Consider the following 14,981-nt stretch of genomic DNA (forward strand, 5'->3'; position numbering starts at 1 on the left):
TCCCCAGAATGAGGTACCGCAGCTGGTTGGGGAGATCTATCAGGACTTTGTGGAGAGTCGAGAGATCCCTGTGGAGAAAGCTCTGTTTAAAGAGATCCAGCAGACTCTGGTTGGGAACAAGGGCACGGACGTGTTCCACAAGATCCAGAGTGATGTCTATGAAACCATGAAGGAGCGCTATTACCCATCTTTCCTAGTCAGCGACCTCTATGAGCGGCTCATGAAGAGGGAGGAGCAGAGGAGCAGCTCGCAGTCCAGCAGCGAGGACAAAGATGATGGAGTAAGTTTCTACTCTTATTAAGATTGTCATACTTCTACATTTTATATTTATGGCATTTGTCCTACATTTGGATCATGTTATACAGCTAGAAGAATGTCAACACCTTGTGTTTGTCCAATTCTAATACCGGCTCACCAGAATTAATATCATTAAGCACTGATTTACCAAACTAGGTCTTGATATGATAAGAATTATAAATATAAATACTAGATTCTCCTGTAGAAAGCTAATGTTGGATGTGTTTAAAAAAAAACACTGCTTTTGTATTAATGTTATGTTTGCCTCTTTTTTGCCTTTTTACTGCAAAGCTTTAAAGCCACTCAAGTTGTAATTATATCATTATTAAACCACATTATGAATGCGTTAATCAGTCAAGGTTAATTCTACGTGTTTGTGTTTCTGTGTGTGTGCAGTGTCAAGTCATGGAGGGGGTAGAAGTGGCTGTAGACGAAGGCAGTAAAGGCATCAATGAACAGGCCAGCTACGCCGCCAACAAACTGAGCCAGCTGTGTGAAAGACTGGAGTACAAACGCCAAGCACTCGGCATCATACAGGGTGCACCCAGAACTGACAAAAAGGTAAAGAGGAGCCTCTCTGTGTCTGTGTTCACTGTGAGGATTCACTGTGGAATTAATACAGAATATACTCAGTAATTGGGGGGGTTACACAAGCCAGGCAACCAGGCAATACTGATCTAAGATCAGCTTTCATTAGTTAATTGATTGATTGATTTTAATGTTTGGTACCAGATTAGCATTTGATTTCTTTTAGAAGCGTGATAAATATGGGCCTTTGTCTGTGGTATAAATGCTTGCATGTGGCTCTCAGCGAAAAGCAGTACTGACTCTTCTCAGTCATGATTTATTAATCTTGTTCTCTTTCTGTTTGCCTTGCCCGTCAGTGCCAAGGTCAGTATTAGCATTCTCCTTCAGCGGGGTCGCTAATGTTAAACCACCGCTCTCTCCGCTGGCAGGAAATGACACGCCTGACCTTCCTTACTCAGTCACCCCTGAAAAATCAAAGAGGTGCTTTCTGTCGGGAGTGTGCTACTGGATCCAAACACAGATAAAAGACTGTGCGAAATGCAAATGATAATAGTTTAGTGTTACGGATGCACAATATATCTTAGTTGTATTGAATTTGGCATTGATATGGCCAGTATTCAGCTATTTTTTTATTTATTTTTTTATTAATTTTAAAGTTTGAAACTTATACCAGGGTGTTTAGTCTATCTGCAAGTTACAAATGTGTATATCTGTACCGGCAGGTTTGTAGTTACATGTAAAATATTGAATATGTGCATTGGCCCAGAATTCCCACATCAGCGCACCCCTATTTAGTATGAATGCATATTTCAATATGGGTGCCTCATTGCTTTGTGATTAATATAATAGCTTATGCAGTGATGTCAGTACTTAGTAACGCGTTACTCTAATCTGACCCTTTTTTTCAGTAACGAGTAATCTAACGCGTTACTATTTCCAATCCAGTAATCAGATTAAAGTTACTTATCCAAGTCACTGTGCGTAATCTCTCTCTCTCTCTCTCTCCACCTCACACTCACACACAGACACACACACACCGCTCCCTTTCCCGTCACCTTTACAATCCTCCCCTGTCTCTCTCTCGCGCTCGGCGTGTCTTTAGTTTCCGCCTGTTCTCATTTTTCCGCCAGTTCTCGGGCTCCCTATCTCTTTATTAAGGCGTTTTTTCCCGGCCGCGTCCCAATTCACTAGCCAGGGCAGCGGTCTGCACAGATCTGATTGGCAGAGGAGAGCGTTTCAAGATTTTGAGCGCGTATACCGCAAAGACAAGAAAATTTCTTACGCTTTAAATGAATGCTGTCAAAATTAAATACTTTTCAGTAGTTTACTTGTTTGGGTCCACACTGGACAACGTCTGGGTCCAGACCTGGACCACAGTCTGCATATATGTGATCCCTGGCCTAGACCATATACACGGTTTTGTTTTATAAAACCACTCTTTGCTGCCCTGCAGAGAACAACAGGTTCAATGTTCAGTTTTACAGTGTTAAATATTTCAGGTCAAGAAAGACTTTCTTTATTTTTCTTTTTTATAAAAACAAATATTTATGTTAAGTGAAATCAAGAAAGACCATATTTTATTTTTTATAAAAAAAATAATTTATGTTAAGTTAATTCAAGAGAAATTGTCTTTTATTTTTATAAAAAAACTTATTTTTTTCAGGAAACAGTTCAACTTTAAATGTCTAGAGATACATTGTTGCTGTTAAAAATGCATTTTCCAATAAAGGGAGTATTGGCAAAACTGGTTATAGTTTTTATGTTAAGGTGGCGCCGCGGCGGGAGGTGGTGTCTGCAGCTGCTGAAAGTAACTAATAAAGTAACTTGTAAAGTAACTTAGTTACTTTTAAAATCAAGTAATCCATAAAGTAACTAAGTTACTTTTTAAAGGAGTAATCAGTAATCGGATTACTTTTTCAAAGTAACTATACCATCACTGAGCTTAGGGCTAACATATTGTCTGTTAATAAGATAGCGTTAGTTTCTAGTGTTTCGCTTTCTGTAAAATTAAGTATAATAACATGTGAATAAAGTGTGTAAGTAGGGGTGGCTGTTATATTTTAGATGTTCTATCTCAATGATCAAAAAGTTGATAACTGAAAATGACATTGCTGTCCTTGTTAGGGTCAGACATGTATGATGATGTGTGTGGGACATTCCAGGTACATTTCAGAGGTGGTCACTTCTGAAAATTTGATCTTCAATTTGATCATTTTTAGTCATATATTTATTAAATACAGGTAATAGAACAGATGCTAACTGTAAAATTTAGCTATGTATACAAGATCAAGGACAAACATGGTTATATAAGTAATTAAAAAAAGATTGACTCTACTCATTATTAGTCTTACAATATGAGTAACAGGGTTGCGTTCACTTAGTGACACACACAACTTGGACAAACATATTTGGAAAAAAAACCTTGAAAATATTATTTTAATTGTTAAATTTGCCAAAGGAATTGGTCACCCAATGTGTGGGACAAGAGAAAACTGACATTTTTTCAGGTGGTCCAAAGGCATTCGGTCTTTTGAATAATATCTAAGGAGCTTATTTTTCCACCATATTTTACAGTTTGTCTTATAACAAGTACATTTTTCTCAAAAAATAGTCATTTAGATATTTTGGATATTTTGAAATTTAAGTGGTGGGACAGGAAATGTACCAAAATCCTGGAATGTCCTGTGTATTAAAATATGGACACACATGGTTATATTTAAAATACCATAAGAAAAAAATCTTTGTTATAATTCATGCATGAAAGGGTTAATTAAGGGGTGTTGCGTCGTTTTCCTACATTGTTGTGTTAAATGAAACTGTGAATTATAGTTATAAAAAAATCATTATTGTAATAAAATGTAAAAACTCATTTTTGTAGTAAAAATTTCTGCCTTTCAAGATGCAACCTTGGCAAGATGCAAAGAGGCTAACCTTAAATGGATACCACTCCTGATAACAGAGTTCAGATGGCAGGTATAAAAATCAAACACAGCTGGCATTAGAATGCTTTGTACTGAAGAGCCCACTGACTTCAAACTGAAGAGCTTCAAAAAAAAGTCAGTTTGGGAGATTTCCACTCTGCTAGATGGAGATCAAAGTGCTATTATTGTGAAACAGCAGTGTCTAGGAGCAGCAACAGCTCAGCCACAAAGTGATAGACCATGCAAACGCACAAAGTGGTGATGCTGAGTGCTGAAGCGTGTGGCACATGAACATCAGCAATTTTCTGTTACATCACTCAGAACTGCAAAAGAAAAGTTTGAAACTACCTCTTGAAGCAAAATCAGCACACCATCTAAAAGCAGACTGGTGCTCTGGAGTGATGAATCACACTTCACTGTTCTGCAGATTGATGGGTGAATCTGGGTTTGGCGGATGTCAGGAGAATTCTACCTATAGTACTAAACTGCAGAGTGCCAGCAGTAGAGTTTGGTGGAGGAGGGATAATGGTCTGGGTTTTTTTAGGGTTTTATCTCAGTCCTTTTTCCAGGGAAGGATATCATTAATGCTACAGCATACAATGACATTTAGGGAAGGTCTTTCCTGTCCTAGAGTGATTGTACTATTGGGCATAAAGACAGGGTTGACAAGTTTGGTGTGAAAGAACTTACGATCCTTTGGTATGAATTGGAGCGCTTTCTGTGTGTCAGGGCTTTTTGACCAACATCAGTGCCTGATCTTTACAAGTGTTCTGAATGATTTGGCACAGATTCCCTTAGATACTCTATAATCTTGTGAAATTCTTCTTTTCCTAATACGCACCTGGAGTCAGCTCATTTTTAGTAATAATTCCCTTTTTTTTTTTAATGGAAAGTCCAACAAGCTCGTGTGCGGGTTGGATATCTACATACAGCACCCATCAAAAGTTTGTACACACATTCTCATTAATATTTATTTATTTATATTATTCACTACATTGTAGATTAATATTAAAGACTTAAAATCATTAAAGGAACATATATTCAGTTAGGTAGTAGACAGAAGCAGTGTTTGCCTTTAGAAACACCTGATTAAAATAAAAATAAAAAAAACGTGGTTTAGGATGAGTTGGAGCACAGAGTGAAGAAAAAGCAATAATAATAATAATAATAATAATAATAATAATAGTTAATAAGAGCTCAGAACCTCTAGGAACGCTCCTTTAAGACCATTGGAGAACCATTCCAGTTTCTACCTAATGAAGCCGAATTTAGAGAATACTGCCAAGAGTGGGCGAAGATGGCATCAAAGCAAAAGGTGCTGCTTTAAAGAGTCTAAAGTATAAAACATATTTTTGCTTGTTTAAAACTTTTAATGAAGAGTAGTACCCAAACATTTGACTGGCACTGTACTATATTCATGTGCAATAAATTATTACTGTAAGTTATGTATATATTTACTAAAATTGACCAAATTTAACTGTGTGCAGATTGTGACCATGCTGAAGGAGGAGATCAGGGTGATGGAGAAGGAGCACAGTGACCTTCAGCTGCATATCTCACGCACAGACTGGTGGTGTGAGAACCTGGGCACCTGGAGGGCTGTCATCAACACTGCAGAGGTCAGCCTGTCACCAACCAACTGTTTCCCTAACAACAGCCAATCACGGCCTCTCACTGCTCTGACATCACTCACAGCTTTCACGTCCTGTGGCTACACAGCACTGACCTTACTAAAGCTCACTGATGTCCTGTATCATATTAAAATATACTGTATTAAAGAAGGCAGGTTGTGTGCTCCAATAACCTAATTACCTCAGATACAGTTAAACAAGTGCACTCTATAGTACATAATATAGTTTTTAAAGGGATAATTCACTAAAACATATTTGTTACCCGTGGGCTGGACAATAATTTAGTATCAAATATATTTTGCAATATAAAATATTTTAATAGCGGGGAAATCATTTTATTCAATGTTTTAAATAAGCATTTTTACAACCTTTTGCTGTGATCTTTATTATTATTGTTTATAATGATAGCAGAATTATTTTTTAGCAATTTAAGTAATATATATATATATATATATATATATATATATATATATATATATATATATATATTTTAAATTTATTCTAAATATATATTCTTAATCACAGCCCATTAGCCTCAATAGTGCTAATACTAGGGGTGGCCAATATTATATCATATACAATATATCATGATATTAAAAATCCATATCGTTATAATAAAGATGTTTTGTCTTAAAAGTAGTCTATTATTTACTGTGAAGCTTTAGGTGTATTTATTGTATAATTGTTTTAGTTTGCAGTTTTTATGCATGCACTAAATATTCTGCAATATTTTTTGCTCCGTTATATTTTTTATGCTATATTATTTATTTTGCCACATTATGATTATGCTGTTATACTATTATACTATATTCCTGAATTTATTTATTTATTTTTCTGTTTTCCTATATCGCCAAGTTTATCGTTATTGCAAAAATACCCTAAAATATTGTGATATTATTTTAGAGCCATATCGCCCACCCCTAGCTAATTCTAAACCAAAAAGCCTTATAATTCAGACATCGCACATGGTTTCTATTCTATTATGTGTTTGGGGTAAATTATTATCTTCTCATTTTAAAAGTTAAGTCACTGTATAACTGGTCCATTTGGAGTGGTTACAGCTTTTCAAATCTTCTCATAGGACCACTGTCCTTGTAATAAAGACAGCACTGTGCTTATTAACATGTAGGTATCCTTAGCTTACTATTATGTTCTGTTTTACTCAAGCTGGTGTATTTGCAAAAAACAAATTAATTAATAATTTACTTGTAGTTATATTGTCTAGTAACATGGAGAATACTATTAAATGACTAAGTTTACTTTCTGCAAAAAATACAAATCATAAAATGAAGAAAATATGTGTGTAGTTTTGCTGCCAGTTGGATTTTTTTTTTCTGAGGTTTTACACACACTGTATTGTTGGCTTCTAGGACATCCTCCATAATCTACTGATATCAGAGCCATCATATATATATATTTATGTTTTTATTTATTAATTCACATACTGTACATATCCATTAACTGATACTAGACTTTAGATTTTGTCACTTTTTAATGAATGCTTGATAAATCTGATCCCCAAGTTATTTGATTAATATTTTAAAGTTATAGGAAGTTAGACCCACATACAGACACACACCCACACAGACACACAATCTGACTGTCCTTTGCTCTGTTTTGCTCAGGCTTAATTTGCTGTCAGGCTTTAAGTGGTTGTTTGTCCGCTGAACGTTTATGAAATATCAACAGTAATAAGACTGCTGAGATCTTGAATTGCTCTCTTGAATGTCTGTCTTGGCTGCATTGTCACATCGGTTAGTGTGACCCTTCAGAAATGAAGTATAATTGAGAGCGTGAGTCATGTCTGAAGCGTTTCCTATCTCTCTAAAGATATGCTGCTCCTGCTATTGCTGATAGCTTTTAAATGACCTAATGCTGGCCTGTACAACTGAATCATCAGTTTATTAGGTTTATTTACTGTGTTTGTTATACGTGTTACTGTGTTTGGACGAAAAAAAAAACATTAGAAATCTACAGTTTAAAAATATGTTTAACACTGAACATTTTAAATATTCCAGCGGACGCAACAGCAAAGCACAATACATTTATCTTAGCATACATTTTAGTAAAAAAAATGTACGTCAGTAGTGCTATACTAATCATAAATGTACCTCAGCAGCGCAAATCGAATCACGTTTTGGTAAACCAAAATGCTAAGACTTATTTAGTTTACGGTACTATCCTAGCCCTGTATGTAGTATATATGTAGTATATGTAGCTCATATATTTTAGATGGAAAATAGCCTATTTGAAAAAGAATGCTTTGTTTGTGGTGATCTGAATTAGCCCCCTATGCTCAGAGTCTTACACCTGAAAGTTTGCTTAAGCAAAAATAAACTCGAGGTTTGGGCTATACTGTGAAACATTGACACTGGTGCACTGAAAGCAGAATTTACCTTGTTAATATAAGGTTGAATTTTATTTTCTGTGCCATTTATGGGTAACTGCATTTATTAGCAGTTGTTACCCTGAATCCTCAGCAGTTTGCCTAGCTCCAATGAATTTCTCTAATGTGGGTAGCAACAGTTGTAGCAACAACTGCACCTGCACAGGCTCAGCCTGTGGTTTGCCTGTGGGAAGTGAGTCTCTGTATCTTTGGGTGTGTTAGAGAACTGCCAGCCTCCTGCACAGCCTAAAAAAAACGTGTATGCCATCAGCGGTCATCACGTTACTCTAGCCAGCAATCAAGTGTGTAGATAAGCTCAGGTTGCAGTATAGTACTTACTGAAAGGCTGTGATTGGAAGGGAAGAGAGCTCTTGAATAAGAGCTAAAATAAGCTAGCACAGATCTGAAAGAGAGAGGAGAGGGATGCAGTGTTGCCCCTCCCCCACCTACATTAAAAGCCTGCTTTCATTCAGTTTTTTATATTCATTTTATCTTTACTTTTTAAAGCACTGAATATATTAATAAGCCTAGATGTTTTTTGTATTGCAGTTCAAAAAAACATCCAATAAAAACCTACGGTTTTATAAATATCTAACACTGAACATTTTAAATATCCCAGTGGACACACCAACAAAGCACAATACATTTATCTTGGCATACATTTTAGTTAAAAATGTACATCAGTAGTGCTATAATAATCATAAATGTACCTCAGCAGCGCAAATCGAATCACATGTGTGAAATTTACACAAAATCTCAAGAAAGCCTTTGGTGAACTAAATGCTAAGGCTTAAGTTGGCTTACGTTACTATCCTAGCCCTGTACAGCTTATATATTTTAAAGGAAAACAGCCTGTTTGAAAAATAATGCTCTGTTCCCTTTAATTTTGTGCAAGTGAAGTGTAAAAATGAACTTAAACTTGCAATTTCTGGCAGAATTTTACCTCTTTATAAAGCACTGAATATATTAAAAAGCCTAAATTAATGTTTGTGTTGCTGTTAAAAAAACAACCATTAGAAATCTACAGATTAAAAATATCTGTGTAACACTGAACATTTTATATATTTCAGCAGACACACCAACAAAGCACAATACATTTATCTCAGCATACATTTTAGTTATAAATGTACATTATAAATAGTGCTATACTAATCATAAATGTACCTCAGCAGCGCAAACCGAATCACGTTTTGGTAAACCAAAATGCTAAGGCTTATTTAGTTTACGGTACTATCCTAGCCCTGTAGAGCTCATCGATTTAGATAGAACATAGCCTGTTTGAAAAAGAATGCTTTGTTCCTTTTAATTTGTGCAAGTGAAGAGTAAAAATGAACTTAAACTTGCCGTTTGTAGCAGAATAATTTGGTTGCTAAATGTTTGGTGCATCCCTAATTGATTGATTGCCTATTTTACCAGCAGAAACACTGCTTTTCATATTCCTGGTGCACTAATGTGTGAATATTGTGTGTCTTTATGTGTCTTTCTCTGTGTTTGTGTGTGTCAGGCTTGCGAGGAGAATGGTGAGCAGATGCCGTGTTACTGTGTTGCTGTGAGTCTGTTAGAGGGAGACGACTCTAAGAACAGCTGCTGGAGCGTCACCAGGAAGCTGAGCGAGTTCCAGGCTCTGCACAGGAAGCTGACCGAGGTAGCTGACCTCACTCTGTCACATTAGTGACGTGGACGTGACTGTCCCCCGCGTTCCTTCAGAGAGTATTTGTATGCGGCGATGCAGACGGCTGAAATACCGCCGAGATTCGGCAGTGCCACTTCTGCCATGCCCCAACTGTGTTTCTATGGCAACGCAATGAGTCATCACACTGTTGCATGTTATGAGATGTGATACAAATTATGCATGACGGAACTGTAGCACCACAGGCCATTAATCTGTCTCTCTCTTTCTCTCACTCCTTCTCTTTCTTTTTTCTTCTTTTTTTTTTTTTTTTAGTGTTTTCCCTCACTGAAGAAGGTACAGCTTCCCTCTCTCAGTAAACTGCCCTTCAAATCAATTGACCAAAAATTCCTTGAGAAATCCAAAAACCAACTCAATACGTTTTTGCAGGTGAGTCTCAAAAGTGTCAGTTAGGCCTGTCATGATCATGTCGTTGACTGATTGTACAATATCAATATACAAAAATTAACTCAAATTTTCTGTAATTTTTGTAGACCTTCACTTGTGTTTGTCCATTATGTTTGCCTATGTTTACTTGTGTAAACATGCATTTAAAAATATACCGTAACTTTTGATAGGTGATACGAATTACCAAAAATCATAGAGTACCACTCAAAAGTTTGGACACACTTTCTTATTTAATGTTTTCAGTGTAGTGATCCAGACTATGAAGGAACACATGAGAAATCATGTAAACTTAAAAGTGTTAAACATACCAAAATAGTCTGTGAAGCATGTAGGTGCTCATATCTGAGGTTCTTTTAACTTGTGGTTTTTGAGTCTGGTAACTCTGATGAACTTATCCTGTGCAGCAGAGAAAACTCTTGGTCTTCCTTTTTTGGAGCAAACCTGATGAGAGCCAGTTTCATCATAACGTTTTTGATAGTCTTTCGACTGCACTTGTGGATACTTTCAAAGCTTTTTTAAATTTTCAGATTCGCTGACTTTCATTTCTTAAAGTATTTTTTTTATTTGCCTAATTGAGTAGTTCTTGGCATAAAGTGGATTAAAACACTACTCAAACAGAGCTATTCACTGTATACCTGTAACTCTACCTCTTCACAACTTTACAACTGATGCTCTCAAACACATTAAGAGACAAATTCAAGTTATTAGCTCTTGACAAATTTAGCACAGCTGTTAACTGAAAAAAAATATTTCAGGTAACTCTACCTCATAAAGCTGACTGAATAAGTCCAGCCAAGATGTGCAAAGCTGTCATCTAAATAAGATAATCTAAAATATAAAACATATTCTAGTTTGTTTAAGGTTACTTTTTGTTCACTTAATAATTCTGTATATGAAGATTTTTAAATACATATAAACAAAACAAACAAACACTGAATGTAAGGTATGTCCAAACATTTGACTGGTACCCTACATCTCCCAAACTGTTAATCATTAGAATCTAATTGTTCTTTAAAAGAGTGTGATTGTATTATTATAATTTTATATCATCAGTATATCTGTGGCAAATACTGTGTTTAAAAAAAACAAGAATATTGTTTATCGGCATAAAGCATGAAACAGGCCTAGTGCTAGTTAATATGCAGTGTGCACTGTGCACTGTGTTTTCCACCATGCTGCGTGATTGCCTTTTTCCACTGAACATTTTCATTTTACAGCCAGAGCCAATTTTAAAACTATTTCAGCTCTCTGGGTGGCTTGTTGGTGTATACTAGTTGAAGGTCTTTTATGTGATGAATAGTGTAATTAAAATATCTTTTTATAACTTAAATGTGTGCAATATTATGCCCATCTTTGCCATTTGTAGTAAAAAATTATATTATATATATATATTATATTATATTTCTCATCATATTTCTTTTCAATCTTATGGTTTATCCAAGACTAACCATTTATTGTGACGTAAAATTTGGTATTTTTGTATTTACAGTGTATCAAAATTTTATCTCACGATGAATGGAAATAGAAATGCTCCATAATTACTTAAGATTTTGCGTGTGTGTTAGCTTTACAATACTTTTTTGTTGAACCTACATAATTATACATGAAGCTAAATGTAAGTGCTTTAACTCAATTGAAAGTTTTTTGTTTTTTCATGTCTGTCCTCCACAGTGTGTTAAATTTTATGCTATGTCTTTCCATTATAGAAAATGCTGACGGATGAGCTCATGTGCCAAAGTGAGGCATTGTACGCTTTTCTCAGCCCTTCACCAGAGCACCTTAAGGTCATGGACATCCAGAAGAAATCCTCCTTCTCCTTCGCCTCGTTTCTGGGGAGACTGCCTCGCGACTTCTTCTCCCATCAGGAGGTTTGGACACACAAACAAACACACCCACACGCAAGCATTAGACACTCTGAAGAAAAATTTTAGTGACAGAAGTGAGAGAAATAGTTCTGGTAGAAATAGCTACTGACCCACTTTGAGAGATAAAGTTAAAACGCCTTAGAGAGAAGGTAGATGAGGCCTGTAATCATCTGTAATCACTACTCACCAATCAGCTTTTTACAACTAATGAATAAAACCCAGTTTTGTCAAAATGCCTGGCATGGTAATAAAGAACAATCATATTTAATTTATTAATGAGCTCATGCATGTTAATGATCAACACTCAAGACCAATTTGGGTGCCAGAATTGGCATGCTATATCAGGAAAGCCCAAACCCCAAAAACAGAGATTCTAATAACGATATCAATAACATCAGTAAATGTAAGCAGTGAAGAGTATGACTGCGTGTAATTGTTAGCATTTTGAATAAATGTGACGTAACATAAATCCACAGTTAAAGTATCTCTCTTTTGATCTTTTTGTCTTTCTCAGGATGAAGCAGATGACGACAGTGATCTCTCTGACTATGGTGATGATGCAGATGGAAAGAAAGATGACCTCGCTGAACCCTTCTTCATGCTCATTGGAGAGGTCTTTGAACTCAGGGGCAGTAAGTTGTATTTCATATGCTTTCTTTATGAATGAATGAATAAAAGAAGTTGCACGTATATAGCACTTTTTCTAGAAACCCAAGAACGCTTTACAATCATGTTTTTACACACAACCATTCATAGTCAGCACAATTGAAGGACTGGATTTCACACTACAGTATTTTATCCAGGATGAGTGCCAATTAATATGTGTGTACACAGTTGTCATGCATACATTTACATATACAAGCTTATTTACATACCACATACTTACACATACACACCAGATCAATTTAGAGCATTCCAATTTTCTGGGTAATTTTAGAGTATCTAATTTATCTGATCTACACATTCTCTATGCACTGAATCCAGTGTGATTCACTGTTTTACAAGTGAATGCATATATATATTTTTTATGTGTATTTATCTGCATCTCACGTGTGACCTATAGGGTAGAGGAATGGCCTGGGAAAATCTGACATGGAGGTGATTTGGCTTAACATGACATTACCATGCATCGTGAAATATCAGATTTTACCTTAATGTGATTTCTGTTTATTTGGTACCACTTTAAAATAAGACTACCTTTATAAAGGGTTCATAAATGGTTTTCAATTAGTTTATAAATGGTTACTAATTAGGTTATAAATGGCTTAAAAAACATTAATAATCAGTTATAACACATGCGTAGAAAGGGCAACAATGACCTGTTGTTTGCCAAATGGTGAACCCACAGCCATCTATATTGTTGCCCTTTCTACGTATGTGTTATAACTGATTATTAATCATTTTTAAGGCATTTACAACCTAATTAGTAACCCATTTATAAACCCTTTATAAAGGTAGCCTTATTTTAAAGTGGTAACGTTTATTTTGATATCTGTACACTGAGCATGATACAGTTTTATCTGTATTCTGTATTAAAATATTTGATGAATCCATCAAATATTTTAAAATATAATATTAGTTATAGTATATCAAAAAATCATTGTTTTTGAATCATTACCTTCAGAGTGATGTCCGTCATTGTCATTATAATTAATTACTTCAAAATAAGTGAACACATGCCTTTTCAAGCATATTATGTATATAATCATTTTTTCTAGAAGAAATGCCATTTTTAAAAGTACAGAATAAAAAATCAAGTCTTGGATCATGATAGTTTTTGATATTTTAGCTGTCACATAAAATATTTGTATCTCAGTTTTTGTAGATTTTTACTTTAGAACATAGTGTGAATCTGGCAGTTTTCTGCATATTATGTCAAAATTGTATTCCATGATAAGTGGACCAATAGAAATGCACTAAAATTACTTATTGGTGTATAAAATAAAATATTTTTACTTACTCTTTTTATTTAAATGTAAGCACATTCCTTCTATGGAAAACTTACCTTTTTTGAGAAAACCACAATATTTTTTCTCTTTTTATGATGTGTCATTACTGTCTCTCTTTCGCTGTTCCAGCTCATCAAAGCTATTGTGAAGATGTTTGGATGTGTACCCAACCTGTCATCAGTGCATTTTTACTCCACAGGCCATTATGTAGTTTTCCATGCAGCATAATCTGCCAAGAAGATAGTTTGAAGTGTTTATGTGAAAGGGTGTGAATAAGTGAGAATGAGGGCTAAATAAAGCTGGTAAATTGTGTTTGTGTAATGCACTTCTCTCTGCGCTCGTTCTGCTCTTTTTCCTTTTATAATAGGTCATCTCGTATTGATCGCTGCTATCTTTGCTGGCTAATTTGCTTTGAACTTATGGAGGTTTTATTGGGCTTCATGTAGGCTGGAATCTGAGCAGACAGACAGTCTAGAGCAGACACGAGAGAATTATTCCAGCATATATTTGACTTTATCTCTCTCATATTCAGTCTGCAGAACATTGTTTGAACATTGTGTACTATTTGGGGGAAGTTACAGAGTCTTTGGAGAGCATCTGTCGTTCTATGTTACTGCTTCCCCGAGTCTTAAAAAAAAACTTATGGTGTTCAGCCGAATAAGTGAAAAGTGTTTGCAGTTGTTGTAGTAGTCTCATCTACTTCTTATTATTATTCTTAATCTTGTTCTTGTTCTTCTTCATTATTATTCTTTAAAATATTTCTTTCTCAAAAAGACACAATTTTAGAGCTACAAACCATACATTTAACAAAAACTCGTAAAGTTGTTTCATAATTTGTATTGCTTTTTAAATCTGTATGATGTACAGTTACACCTTAGCAATGACGTAGCAGCCACATATCAACAATATAGCAACCACCTTGGGCATTTCATTAGCCACTTTACAAAACCATAGCAACCAGCTAATAACTATTAGCAACACCAAAGCAACCACCTAGCAAATCACTTTTTAGCAATCACATGGGATGCCATAGTAACCATTCGGAACCAAGTTAGCTGCACAGCCATCCATTTTAGTTTTGTTATAGATTTATGCAACTTATGAAAAAATAAATGGATTTTTTTTTTTTTTATTCGACAAATATTCTATTTTGGTTCCACCTCTCACAAAAACACACACACAAAACAAACAAGAATTTATCCCTTTTATGCCCGGTCCCACCAAAAAATGGCTGCATTAGTTTTGCTCCTGCCCTCAGTTTACACATTTTAGCCTTATGCCACACTCTGTCCAACATACTTCACAAATAAATCATTTTATTCTAAAA

General features: G+C 35.3%; 1 protein-coding gene across 1 annotated transcript in view; it reads left to right on the forward strand.

The window, feature by feature from the left end:
- The window catches only part of snx25 (sorting nexin 25), a 72,314-nt gene that overhangs the window by 48,319 nt on the left and 9,014 nt on the right, over positions 1 to 14,981 (forward strand). Inside the window, exons 9-15 of the mRNA XM_022683538.2 lie at positions 8 to 280; positions 694 to 858; positions 5,234 to 5,365; positions 9,268 to 9,408; positions 9,709 to 9,822; positions 11,547 to 11,708; positions 12,220 to 12,337. Of these exons, the coding sequence (XP_022539259.2) occupies positions 8 to 280; positions 694 to 858; positions 5,234 to 5,365; positions 9,268 to 9,408; positions 9,709 to 9,822; positions 11,547 to 11,708; positions 12,220 to 12,337 (1,105 nt within the window). The remainder of the gene's footprint in view (positions 1 to 7; positions 281 to 693; positions 859 to 5,233; positions 5,366 to 9,267; positions 9,409 to 9,708; positions 9,823 to 11,546; positions 11,709 to 12,219; positions 12,338 to 14,981) is intronic.

The sequence above is a fragment of the Astyanax mexicanus genome, chromosome 10 (genome assembly GCF_023375975.1).
Source record: "Astyanax mexicanus isolate ESR-SI-001 chromosome 10, AstMex3_surface, whole genome shotgun sequence".
In the NCBI taxonomy this organism is placed as follows: domain Eukaryota; kingdom Metazoa; phylum Chordata; class Actinopteri; order Characiformes; family Acestrorhamphidae; genus Astyanax; species Astyanax mexicanus.